A 14,622-nucleotide genomic window follows, 5' to 3' on the forward strand; every position below is an offset into this window, starting at 1 on the left:
ACTAAAGAAGGAAAAGAAGAATATACCTAAATATAACCATAATCATAACTATATCTTTGTAATAAAACTATGCGACGTCACGGGTCGTTTGAACTATTTTATACCGCAGAAGACTTTAAATTTGTATTTCTAAGTTATTACGAGTTTTTGAAGCGTGAAATTTTGGAAATCTCGTTTTTAAACAAAACTGAACATTATTATGTAATAAAAAAATGTGCAAGTTCCCTATTAAATGGTTTATAACAAATGCGTACACAAAAACAAGTTTGAAATTCGAATTTAGCGGGTAAAAAACATAGCAATGCACTCTGAAACTCCGCGGATATGGGCCACGAAACAGAACCCTAGACTAATAATAAAACTCAACATATATCTATTTCTACTTTATTGAAGACAATAAAAAATATTTCAATAGCAACATGAAAAAGTGTATAGTTAATTGGTCTTCACCTGCGTGTCCATTTTGGCGAATTTGTCGAACATATTGGCGTAAATCTTCTTCTCTTTCTGTAGTTGTTCCTTCAACGTTTTCGAACAAATGGTTAGTTGAGATTTCGCAGCTGTGTTGTTCGGATCTATCTCTAAACACCTACAAATCACCGAAAATATTATTCAAAACATTCTCGAGTATTTTCAGATATACAGGGTGAATCAGAAATATGGCCTATTAGAAATATCTCGAGAACTAAAGGCAACAGAATCATAAAAATTGGAATTAAGGGGTTTTGAAAAGTGATCTATTGAATGAAAATATCTTCATATATAAACTTCGTCTTTTTAAAAGGGACACCCTGTATATTTTTAAATATCTGGATTCTCGATTTCTTCTTTCTTAAAATATCAGATTTTGTAATATTATACAGGGTAGTTTAAAAGATAATTACATTTTTTTATTAATTTCTTAGCAATATTCACACCCATTGTAGCATTGCAGCATTGTAGTAGTTTGACATCAAAAACTCTATTTATATTTAAATGATTTCTAATATAGTCTACTATTATTGTTAAGAATTAGTAGTATGGATAAATTTTTAATTTTCGTATACAGGGTTGGTCGAAACTCGGAATGAGTATTTTCTTAACTGGAAAGTTTGTATTTTCAGTCTTTCAGTATTGTAATGAAATGATATTTTATGGTACTTTTTTATTTCTTAAGCATTCCCTATACCTAACTCCTTTAATTTGTGAGTTATTAATGATTCAAGCCAAATATTAATTGCAACAAAAAATACAGTCGGAAAAATGAAAGAATTCCCATGCGTCATCGATGATATGCATACGAATCAAATCAAAAATTTCTAGTCAAAACAAAGTCTAAACTAAGTTAATACTGAAAATAAACGGATGTGACTACTACCCCACCGTACGATTTTTCGCTACGTAAGAATGTGTCAAAAATTTTTTATGATGTTATTCTTTTTCTGATAATATATATTTATTGGTGATAAAATATTACTATTACTACCGTAATTAATTATTTGATATAGATTAATAATACAAAAATAATGAGTAAGCAAATATAGTATTACGAATTTCTCCATGTTAAAGTTGCCAGTGGACGTAAATAGTAACAGGAATTTAAAAAATGTCGTTTATGTCAGTTTAAAAAACTATTTAAAAAATTTATTAAGTGATTAAAATGAAAGTAAACTTAATGAATTCATATCATTAGGTATCCAGATCATTTTCCAGACATTATCTGCAAATAAATGTAGATTCGTAAAAATAAAGATACTAATCTGTAATTTCATACACTATGATTGAAAAGTCAGAGTAATATGTACACGTTTGGCAAACTCATAGACAGAAGTTAACCATATTGACAGATGATTACTTACAAATTTTATTGACGTATTTTAATTAAATAAATACTTACCAAACCAAAAATACAATATAATATCAAAATAGCTCTTAAAAGAACTGAATTTATTCAAGTAAATACGACTGATTATTAAAATTTATAAACTCTACCGAAACTAACCCAGTTTCACTGTCGAAGTGACAGAAATCGAATCTGTCAGATTATAGTTGACCAGCACGATTACTTAAATAGTAGTTTATACACACGGTTATTAAACTTTATTACAGTTGTCTTGGCCGACGGTGGTGGGGAGATTTATATTTTTTACTTTACGTCACAAGAGTTTACATTCCCATATTTTTAAATGATTTTCGATCATTGAATGTGTGTTATTGTGTATATATGTGTACTGACAGTTCATTGGTATTATTTGTGTTATTATGAAATAATTAGACAAATAGTACACATTTTATCTTATACCGGGTGGTGAATCGTAAAAAGGGCCATAGGAAACTCAATGTAAAATTCTGAATTGTTGAATTCCTGCTTCCCTAATTATTTTACATCAAAAGTCATGAGAGAATACTTGTAGAGAATTAAAATCTGTATTAAAATCAAAAGTTAAAATTGTTCTACGATTTAAATGCATTCCAAAATTTTGAAAAATATGATACATTTGCCACAATAGGTATGCGTGTAAAAGTAAGGCCACACGTTACTATTTAACTGACAGTGCTCACACCATTGACTGAATAAAAAAATCTTTATTATTAATCCTTTCTCCACAACTGAGGGTATCTTATCAACTGTATTGTTTTTAAACAATAGATGATAAAATAAAAATATTGACAGTTCAAAAATGTAAACATTATTGCATTGTGTGTGGCCTAAGTTTGGGCTGAAAACTAAAATGTATTACATTTTTACAAAATTTTGGAATATGTTTAACTACGTAGACCAATTTTAACAGTTATTTCCAATACAGATTTCAATCCTCTACAAATAGTTTCTAATGTCTTTTGATGTACAATAATTATTAGGGAAGCTGGAATTTAACAGTTCAGAATATTACATTGAGTTAATGCAAAATTTTGACGCATGTCAAAATTCTCAATGTGTTTTAATTGTATTCATTTTTTTCGAATCCTGAGAAAACTAATAAAATTTTTGAAAAATTTAAACTCAGGATGAAAGAGGGCTGAAAGTCCCTGAAAACTTTTATAATGTTTATTTTAATAAGTTACAGGGCTGAAAATAAAAGAGAAGTGTGATATTTAATTTCAAATATTTCATTCAATAGAATCTGCTTGTTTATTCTAAGGGGCTTTCCGCCCTCGGTAATAATGTAATCTTGTATACTGCGTTTAAAGTTTTCTAAAATACATACTTGGTTTTCTCAGGATTCGAAAAAAATCATATTACGATTCAAATGACAGTAAACTCTCGTGACGTAATCTCACCCTTAATGTTCATTGGTTAGTCGATTTAGGCAACCGTAGTAATGTCTAAGAACCGTGGTTTATACAATCATTATCTCTACTCATGTTGAATGTTATTCTAAGAATGACATTAGAAGTACAGAAATAGTCAAGTGTGAGTTTAAATTTTCTACTAAATTAATATAACTACGTTGAACAATTGTATCGCCGTCTCACTCTGTCAATTATAAATTTTTAACTGCGTATGTTTTGGATAACGTTTTTGCTTTGTAGACAACACTTAATAATCTATCTCTCTCGTTTGTTATTTATATAAAAAGGCAGCAAATCCAAAATATGTGCTTGATATGATCGATCATGGGTATTCTTTCATTTTTCCGACTGTACGTGAAATTTTATTAGGTTGTCCGTGAAAATATTTAATCACAAATAATTTTTCGGAAATAAATATTAGTCTAGACTGATCCTTAAAATTACCAATAATGGTTGAGCTATCAATATACCTACGTAGTTAAGATTGTTGGTGCGATTAACAATTAAGTACAAATTAAAACAGTTATACGCCAGTCACTAGGAGCAAGAATAGGATATTATAGTCGGTTCGCTAAACTCGGACACAATTCGAGGGTTTAGTATCAAACAACGTTAACTACAAAAACATAAAGTGGCAGAAAATGCGAAAAACTGTTTTGGAACGTAATATCGGCCAACAAATTTGTGATTACGGAGGCAAAATACATTACAATAGAAATCTGTAAATTTATATAGTATTATTATGGTTTCTTTGACATATGGTAAAAATTATTACAGGTTATTGTTATTCTACACAGAAAAAAATAAAATATTTTTCTAATAATGACCTGATAACGCTTTTTGATATTACCGATATATATATATTTTTTGTAACCGTTAACGTCGCACCTGATAATAATAGTTTTACTACGGGGTTAGCACTGCTGGATGAAAATGTAAAAATGTAATGTCCCTAAAATGTTGAGAAAATTTCACTGATATTTCCCCTTTTTTTCAGGATATCCTTTAACTTAAATTCGCTGATATTTTCAAAATTTTCAGGATATCCAATGCAGCACTAACCCTGTACCTATTATAAAAAATGTTATAAGTGTATTTAAATAAAAAACATTATTTTTCTAATAACATACAAATATTAAACTTATGAAATGTCTAAATACTTATAGGTAGCATCTTTAAACGTCTTCATCTTCTGAAACATTTTCATTATGATCATCACCCCTTCCTTGAAGATTCTAGTAAAAGAAGTGATATTGGTCTTTAATTTTTGCTCACAGAGTTCTACTAAACCTTTTGACTTTTTATTATTAATCGTTAACGGTTTGTCATATTTTCTTCTTTGGCACAAGTTTGTTAATTGAAAATGTTCGAAGTTGCCTTCTCTGTAGTTTTAATTTCGTAAAGTTGTCTGATTTAAAATTATATTTGAAATAACTGTGTGCAGTGTCTTCTTTTATAATATGTATATTGTAGCCAAACTATGTTCAACCATTTGACAACATTTCCTTCAATGTCAGTTTTTTATTTTTAATCATTTGAATTTGAAGTTCTTTAAAATTCAAAATGTCTTCCTGATCTATTTCAACTACTTCGTATTTTGATTTCTTTAAAGCCATTTTAATCACTGTACATATACCATCTCGAAGGATCATAAATTTCCAAGCCTTTACTCGCGTTTTCGATGTGGGCATGGACCATATATCACGTTCCATTTGGGAATATCCGGGCTCAAAAAATAACTGGTCGATTTTTGAAATATTTAGTGTTTCAACAGCAAACAGAAACATTTTGGCCCAAACAACTTTCAGACATAAAAGCGAAGTCTTTCCCAGTAACTTCACTTTTCATCATATTTGTAAGGCAAGAGGCAACCTCAGAAGATCCACGACCCGCTAGTGCTTCGTGCCATACAAAGTTTTGTGCTACGACTGGACATTTTTCTGTTAAACACTGACAAAATCAAAATATTAAATAATTACGACAAATATATACGTAACCGGCAATAAGAAAATAACATATATGTTTTCTTTTAACTTCGGCAAAACTAAAAAATGTAATGAGTAATCAGATTATTGTAATCATGTAATCATGTAATGAGTAATCAGATGGTAGAATCGAACAATATCGAAAATAAACAAATGTATTTAGCTATCCAGCTTCAAAATAACCTTTTTCAAACAAATACGAATTATAATAATAACGCTGTCTACAATTACAGCTTAAAATATTAGTGTCAATAAACGTTAACAGTCGATAACTGTTTTTGATGTATCACGAAATTCACTGTGAAATAACGTTATCACCTCTTAGATGTTTTTGACATGAACAATTTTTTCACAATTGGTAGTTAACGTTTAATGTATTTTGTAATCTCCTGCAGATAGAGATACAGGTTTTTGTTACTAAATGGAGTCGAAAACGGTGAACTCGATTATAGATATATCTCAATTTCACAAAAAATGTAGATAACGTTGTTTGACACTAAACCCTCGAATTGTCTAGTGATTTTAGTAAGTAATTTTGCCAATTTGGTAAAATTGGCAAAAAAAATAATTACTAAATAGTTAATAATTACTAAGTAGTTAGTAATTTTGCAAATTTTAGCAAAATTGGCCAAAAACAAAAAATTACCTACTAAAATCACTAGCCAGTTGTGTCTGAGTTTAGCGAACGGACTATACCTCCGAATTCTATCCTACTGCATGGATTTTAATGAAATTTTGGGCCTAGCCTCTACTTATCTCCTAATGCAAAGTCTATCCTATGCCGATGTGTGCTTTTATCTTGGGGGGTGGTTCCCACCAGTGGCGGCTAGTCTTATGAGGCAGGTGAGGCAGTGCCTCACCGGTATATCAATTGACTCTTTACGTTATTTCGTTATTTCATCATCAATTCTTTAAATACAATTTAACTGTTTGAAATTTGCTAAATAACTTTATTTTCGTTATTTCATCATCAATTATTTAAATACAATTTAACTTTTTGAAACTTGCTAAATAACTTAATTTTTATTATAAAACTTAATAACTTTATTTTTATGATAAAAAATAGAAATAGGTAGGTAGGTACGGCCCTGACCCCGTATCTTTGTAGTTAAGCGTTCTTCATAAATACATCGGTAGGTACCTACCCTACGTGGGAGTATATATGCGTCTCATTCTCACTTTCTCAAATTATAGCAGAAGCACTGCCTCAGATGGGTCCTTGTCTAGCATATTACGAAGCCGGCGGTGATCGGCCGGCCGCAATAAAATTTAAACTGAGACTGCGACTGAGAATAATTTTTGGAGCCGGGATTAAATATCCTTTCAGAGGCTGGCAAAAATATGCCTCTAGCGTGGTTCTGCAGTTTCAGTTAGGTAGTTTGTTAAAGCAGTTTGTTCTGGTTACGTGTACTTGGCCTTCTTACACTCTGGTTACTTACTATTAGTATAATTGGATGTTTAGAATATGTTATCATGCTGTGACTAGCTGTATGCCATTTTCCAAATGTCAATTAAATAAGTAAATTAATAAAAAAATTAGAAATTATGATTTCTTTCATAATAATTTTACTTTTAAGCACGCTGTTTAATAAAAAATATAAAAAACCAAAAAAATAAAATTTAACCCTTAGTTTATTTAACATAAAAAATCAATCTTATAATATAACAGTAATTTGTTTACTTGCTCGTTTTTATTTAATATATATTCTTCAATAAATTTACAATATAAGATTGGTTCCAAATGAAATTATCACGTGTTTGAAGGTATATTGATTGCGCACAATAATTTCATTTTAACAAGTGATTAATAATAAAAGAATCAGTCAACAGCGTAACCAGGATGATCCTAAGGGGGTATGGGTCTCCGGGGGTATGGAATTAAGGAGGATGCTAAGGGTATGGGGCGCTTATAACCCCTAAAAACCCCCTGGTTACGCCACTGAAATCAGTTGTACGTTCTTGTCATGTAGTATATAATGTAAATTTTGCTTAATATGACTGTGCAACGCTGATGAGACCAAGAAAGGACGAAACATCTGACTCACACTGTTTTGATATGTGGTATCATATTAATTATTTTTAGCTAAAAAAACAGCTAATAAGAGTATGAACGATGTTATAGACTTAGAACTTTCGACTTTCTTTTGCGAATAAAATAATTGTTATTTAATATCGTTTGCAAGCCTTAAAATAAATACGGTGCCGTTTTGTGACGTTATGACGCCACAAAATCGACCTTCCGGCTATTAAAGAAAAGCTAACCATAATAATACAGTGAACTCCCTCTATAACGAGAACTGAAATGGCGTACTAATTACCTCGTTATAAGCGGATCTCGCCATATCAGACAACAATAGTATGTAATATATTATGTTTAGGATGTAAAAGAAGAAGACCAACGACAGACAGATGTCAGCGACGTAACGCCATTCCGGCTAGCGTCATGTAACTTGTAAGTTGTAGCTTCTTAATTGCTAATAAAGATTTGTATGAACAATACTGTTTAATATTTGATTTACATGACGAAAGGAACTTAAAACAGTACATATCACCACTAGTGAAATGTTTTGAAGCCTCCTACATAGTTTATTAGGTGTCGATTATCGACTTCAACAATGAAACTTGGCCATCGCAAATTGTAAATTTCCTACGATATTCAATATCGGTCGACAGATAAATAGGAAGGAAGTTACAGGCGGTGGAATTTATTACAGCACTGGCCTCGGTAAGCACACAGATGTTGGACATACCTCGTTATAAGCGAAACTTCGTAATACCCGTGTTCGTTATAGAGAGAGTCTACTGTAATATTCCTTAAGTGTAGTGTGCCTCACCATCTTGTACTATCACGAGCCGCCCCTGGTTCCCACCCCTTCTTATGGGTGGACATTTTTTTGGTTAAAATTACCACGGAATTCGCTAGAGAACCTAATTCTAAGCAGAAACCACTGTTCACGTTTCACACTTCACAAAAAAAACTTAAGGAAATATAACTTACCTTGTAAAGTCTTGTCTGGCCAACTCGGGCTCTCGCAATTGAATGTATGCTTGTCCTCGTCTAAAGAGAGCTTTTTCGTTGTCGGGATCGATATTTAAGGCAGAGGTAGCAGCTGAGCGAGCTTCAAAGTACTCTTTAAGTTTCAATTGACATAGGGCGATGTTTAAATGTGCAGCTAGTAGCAAGGCATTTCTGTCTTCTTGAGTGTCAGTATCTAAAACATATGTGTGTTATTGTAGCTATCAGAACCTCAGATTCACCTTAAGGACAATTAAATAAATAGGTATCGTAAAAAATATCACATCCTATGCTTTGTTTTTAAACCAAGAGTTGTAAACTAAAAGGACAGATTCACACCCAAGAAAGTCACTAGAATAATCACCAAATACATCTTTTTTTACGGTTGATCATGCCGGCCTTCGAAGGTAATCCATAAATATTATAGATATTATACGAATACGTCGCTAAAGAATTCCAAAAACAACTGTCAATAGTGTCAAAATTTCATAAATGTCAATAGTGTCAAAATTTGATAATAGTGTGGTATACTTCATAGAGTTATATATTAGCATAGAGAGAGTGTCATTCAGAGCGAAGTGACGACACCATCTTTTTTATTTGGATTAGTGCTGTTTCACTCTTACGCATAGTAAAGCTGCGACAGTTGTCCTCCCCTTCCGTACCTATACTCACACTTATGTCATCTTAGTTTCTCGATACAATGTGTTAGAAAGAGATGACACAAACCAGTCCATGAGATCTTGTCGTCAGGAAGAGCGGAAGGTAGGCTCACTCTATGTGTATATGTCTATCACCTCTATGGTATACTTGTCTGCGGTTGGACCAATTACAAACAAGCATTACGGCGCGGTAAATTTGAATTACTCCTGCTGGTTTAAAAACAGAGCATAATAGAAACCAGGCACTTCTCTAATCTAATGGATGTATGTACTTATCGTGGGCGAATATAGATTCAGACCACCTCTCGATAAGCGCAAAAATAAGAGCAAGAATCTCAAATACAAAAAACAGAAAGCACTCGCTACAATGTAAAACTCTTTTAAGACCAAGGAGGAAGAATGCGTGCATCTAAGAAAAAAGCGGACCTTGGAAAACCATAATGCAAGAGCATCAATTGCGAAAGGGGCAAAACGAAATTAGAAAATTCTACAACATAATTGATGGATTCGACCGTTACTTGATGGAAGTTCATTTTATCTCACAATAAAACACTGAAAAAAGTTTGTTTTCTATACTTCTACAAAATTTATTACAACTATGTTATTACTACAGCTGTTTCGGCAAAGTGCCTTTCTCAAGTGATATATTTTACAATGTGTTTGCCTTTTTAAGTCTTTAACTGAAGAGGTTGAGGAGTGGGGAGCTGTTTGTCTCGAGTTGGTCATTCAGAATTATATCTGTATTTTTTAATTTATTAATTTCCATTGATTCCAAAAGTGATAGCTTAAGGCCTTTATTTTGAATATGTAGAATTTGAAACTCTTCATTGAAAGAATGATTATGATCTAGAAGGTGAAGTGCGTATGTAGAAGTGTCTGTTTTTCTATTGTTGAAAGCCCTTTTGTGTTCTGCTATCCGTTTGTCAAAAGTTCTGCCAGTTTGACCGATGTAAGTTTTCGGACAGTCACCACAAGTTAGTTTGTACACACCACTCTGTAGTTGCTTTCTCTTTCGGCTTTTATTGTTTTTAATATGTTTGCTTAAGTTGTTGTTAGTTCTGAAAGCTGGTGTTATTCCTTTCTTTTTTATGTATCTAGCTATACTTGTTATTTTGCCAGTATATGTGAGAGAGCAGAAGGTACTGGGTTCTTTCTGTGGTGGTGGATACACTAATTTCAAGGCTTTCTTATGGAGTTTTTGGTTTAAAATGTTGTTAACTGTTTGTTCGTTATAGCCATTGTTTACTGCTATTTGTCTAATGATATTTAGTTCTGTCTCGAAGTTATTTTTTGTCATAGGAATTTCTGTCAGTCTATGTATCATGCTATGGTAGGCTGCTAATTTGTGTTGTGTAGGATGGGATGATGAATTGTGTATAGTTGTGTCAGTATGGGTAGGTTTATGATATACGGAGAACTCATGTTTGTTGTGTAGTCTGGTAATCGTTACATCTAGAAAGTTTATGGAATTATTCTGTTCTGTTTCTATTGTGAACTCAGTATTACTATGAAGTGAATTAATGTATGATAGAAATTGGTCAAGTTGTCTGTTAGTTCCTGTAAAGCAGATTAGTATATCATCCACGTATCTCCACCAATATATAAAAAAGAAAGGAATAACACCAGCTTTCAGAACTAACAACAACTTAAGCAAACATATTAAAAACAATAAAAGCCGAAAGAGAAAGCAACTACAGAGTGGTGTGTACAAACTAACTTGTGGTGACTGTCCGAAAACTTACATCGGTCAAACTGGCAGAACTTTTGACAAACGGATAGCAGAACACAAAAGGGCTTTCAACAATAGAAAAACAGACACTTCTACATACGCACTTCACCTTCTAGATCATAATCATTCTTTCAATGAAGAGTTTCAAATTCTACATATTCAAAATAAAGGCCTTAAGCTATCACTTTTAGAATCAATGGAAATTAATAAATTAAAAAATACAGATATAATTCTGAATGACCAACTCGAGACAAAAAGCTCCCCACTCCTCAACCTCTTCAGTTAAAGACTTAAAAAGGCAAACACATTGTAAAATATATCACTTGAGAAAGGCACTTTGCCGAAACAGCTGTAGTAATAACATAGTTGTAATAAATTTTGTGGAAGTATAGAAAACAAACGTTTTTCAGTGTTTTATTGTGAGATAAATTCTACAACATCCTAAATAAGACAAGAAAAGAATTGAAACCACGGCTGACGATGTGTAGGCATAAAAACACATATATAGTTAGTACCAGCGATGCGGTACAAAGCAGATGGGTTGAGCACTTCAAAGAACTACATACTTGGTACCGAAGTGGAAAAATGCTGAGTCTGGAATTGAGAGAGAGGTAAGTAATTTAATCTAAGATGTAAATTAAATGAAGCCATATATGAACTTAACATTCCCCATAAATTAATAAGACTTGTAAAAACGACTATGAGTAAAGTGATCTGCAGATTGCACATATAAGCCTATATATATATATATATATATATATATATATATATATATATATATATATATATATATATATATTTGGGGCGAAGATTGAATGATGATAAGAGATGCAGAGTTACACAATAGGGGAACAAGTCAACGCATATTATGGCTTACAATGATGATTTGGATTTGATCGCATACACCATACGAGGACTTAAAGAGATGGTTTCCACCTTTTTAACGACCACACAAAACATTAGTCTAGTCGCAACATAGGGGGTCCTGTGGGAAATTCTAGCTCGCCGTGATTTGATAGTTGTATTATAGTTTTTTTGGGTCGCTGAATCCAATGGAAGTGGTCTGGAAGTCCAAATATGGTACGTTTAATACGTTTTCTGACGGTTTTTGCTCTACATTTTAAAGAACCACTTGGATTGAGATGAGAGTTGGCATACACGTAGCTAACGTGTCACACAAAACAAGTGATATTGTACCGATGTGTGCTGTTACCCTGGAGGTGAGTTTCACCCCATTTCAGGGGTTAAAAAATAAACATTTAAAATAAGTTAGGAAGTGGATAAACTGATTAATTCTAAGCAACTTTTGTTCTATAGAGTTTTTGCACTAAGTCAATACTTTACGAGTTATTTACGAATGAATATGTTCATTTTTTAACAAAAAATCCACGTTTTTAGACGGTTTTTCGCAAACAACTCAAAAAGTAAGTATTTTTTCAAAAAAAAATCTTAGCAAAAATATAGACTATAAAAAAGTGAAAACAAAATGGTGTATGTGTCAGGTTCGTAGACCCAGTAGAATCGGAGTTGTAGCTAATGAACAACAGGTTCATATTCGTCAAATTCCAAATCGAATATTTCAACATAAAATAACCAAAAAATTTGAGGAAAACTCATTACAAATTTTTTAAATCTTAAAAAAAACTTTATTCTTGTTTTTTGAAAAAGTATCTATAATAAATAAACAAGTTACGCTCAAAATAAAGAATGTGTGTGTACTTTGTACGCACGTAAGAAGTTATACTCTATTATATTATGATTTCAACGAAATAAATATACTTTCAACAGGTTATTGGTATTTTATTTAAAGATTAAACTAATTTTTACTTATTTTTCCAAAAAATTTTATTAAAACAATACCAAAAATAAGAAAAAAATAGAAAACACACGGGTTTGAACCCGGGACCTCTCGATCTCCGGTCACACGCTCTATCACTGAGCTATATTCCCTTTGCTTTGACAGGTTACAAGATTTCTCATACATACTGACAAATTTAATAGACCAAAAGTGAAGTATACAAAAATACTTTAAATATACTTACTTTTATTATAAAATATCTTATTCCCGAGGAAGACAAATCCAAAGACACAAAAAGTATAATAAATATATTTGCTAAAAACACTAATAATATATTCTTTTCACGCACACCTTATTTGCGCTAAGATGTAGCGACTATTATTACCATACTGTCGGTGTGCGCATGCGTCAGGGAATGTAAAAATTCACCCTCGTGCCTAAAGAAGTATAACTTCAATAAAGTTGGTCCTTTTTTTTGGTAAAAAAAAATCGAAATTGCTAAAAATTAGCATCTCAAATGAAATTAATCGTTATCACTTCACAAGCTGCTTTACTTATGTATATGATTTGTAAGTTTCATCGGTTCGAAAGTGCTTATAAAACCACTAAAAACTTGTTTTTTTTTTGTTGAACAATGAACATATTCACTCACAAATAACTCAAAAAGTATTGACTTAGTGAAAAAACTCTATAGAACAAAAGTTACTTAGAATCAATCAGTTTATCCACTTCCGGACTTATTTTAAAGTTTTCGTTTTTCACCCCCTAAAAGGGGTGAAACTCACCCCCAGGGTAAAAGCACGCATCGGTACAATATCACTTGTTTTGTGTGACACGTTAGCTACGTGTATGCCAAATTTCACGTCAATCCAAGTGGTTCTTTAAAATTTAGAGCAAAAACCGCGAATAAACATACTATAAACCGTTATTTTTGCAATAATTTATTAATAACAAAGTAGGAACGTGGTTTAACGTATCACGACTAGTGGCAATCGATTTAGCGTATAAAAATACTATAAAAACGACTACAAACTTGCTGTAGATAACGCATTTCGAGCTTTTCGGCGAATAAACAATTATTTTGTTATTAACAAAATAAGAACATATCTTGAGTAATCGCGACTAGTCGCATTCGATTCAGCGACCAAAAATACACCAGAGAAGACCTTAACACTATTAATTTATTTACAGGACTTCTAATAATTCCTGACAAATACCTAATTTTACCATAATTTGTTAATAACAAATAAACGCACCATATTTAGACCACTTTTATTGGATTCAGCGACTCAAAAAACCTATAATACCACCATCAAATCAGGGCGAGTTAGAATTTCCCACGGGACCCCTATGTTGCGACTAGACTATATGGGCCTTAAAATAAACGAGGAAAAATACGATAGAGCTAGAAACGCCGAACAAAAATTCAGCATACACCACTATACTTTTCAGATCGTAAATAAGAACTAAATCATTCAGATATTTTAAGTCTTACTTACCAGTATCCTTCTCCAAATAACTATGTATCCTCTTGTACAACTTCACGGCAGATTCATACTTCCCATTTTTAAAGTAGTTTGTTCCTTTTTCCTTAAACAATTTGCATTGTTGAATTTTTTCTTCGGAATCAAGTGACCAGCTTTCTTTTAATTTCTCGAAGTTTCTTAGTGTAACTGTATACTCTACTGTAGCATTAGCTGGAATGTTGAATTCCTAATAAAACAAAAATATAACTAGATTATTACTCTATGCATCACTCAATAAGTTCAGGTCTGAGATATAGGTGGCGTTAGTAATAGGAATATTACATAGAATTATTCTTCTTCAAGTGCCATCTCCGCGGCGGAGGTCGGCAATCATCGTAGCTATTCGGACTTTGGAGACGGCTGCTCTGAAAAGTTCGTTTGATGTACATCCGTACCATTCTCTCAGGTTGTGCAGCTATGATATTCTGCGTCTCCCTATACTTCTTTTTCCTTGAATCTTTCCTTGTATAATGACTTGGAGCATATAATTAGAAAGTAATAATTATTAGGTTTGTTCTAGCAAACAGTCAAACTAGTCAGAAACCGTCAGCAAACAGGTGGTCAGTGAGAGAACATAATACAGTCACCAGTGCTATCCCCTCTACTCGCGCTGGTCCACTATTCGCTGATGGT

General features: G+C 32.3%; 1 protein-coding gene across 1 annotated transcript in view; it reads right to left on the bottom strand.

Moving 5' to 3' along the window:
- Positions 1–14,622, bottom strand: part of LOC114325649 (FK506-binding protein 59) — a 48,222-nt gene that overhangs the window by 5,973 nt on the left and 27,627 nt on the right. Inside the window, exons 6-8 of the mRNA XM_050659637.1 lie at positions 13,963–14,176; positions 8,257–8,470; positions 451–589 (exon numbers count right to left, since the gene is read on the bottom strand). Of these exons, the coding sequence (XP_050515594.1) occupies positions 451–589; positions 8,257–8,470; positions 13,963–14,176 (567 nt within the window). The remainder of the gene's footprint in view (positions 1–450; positions 590–8,256; positions 8,471–13,962; positions 14,177–14,622) is intronic.

Source organism: Diabrotica virgifera, chromosome 8 (assembly GCF_917563875.1).
Source record: "Diabrotica virgifera virgifera chromosome 8, PGI_DIABVI_V3a".
NCBI classification, from domain to species: domain Eukaryota; kingdom Metazoa; phylum Arthropoda; class Insecta; order Coleoptera; family Chrysomelidae; genus Diabrotica; species Diabrotica virgifera.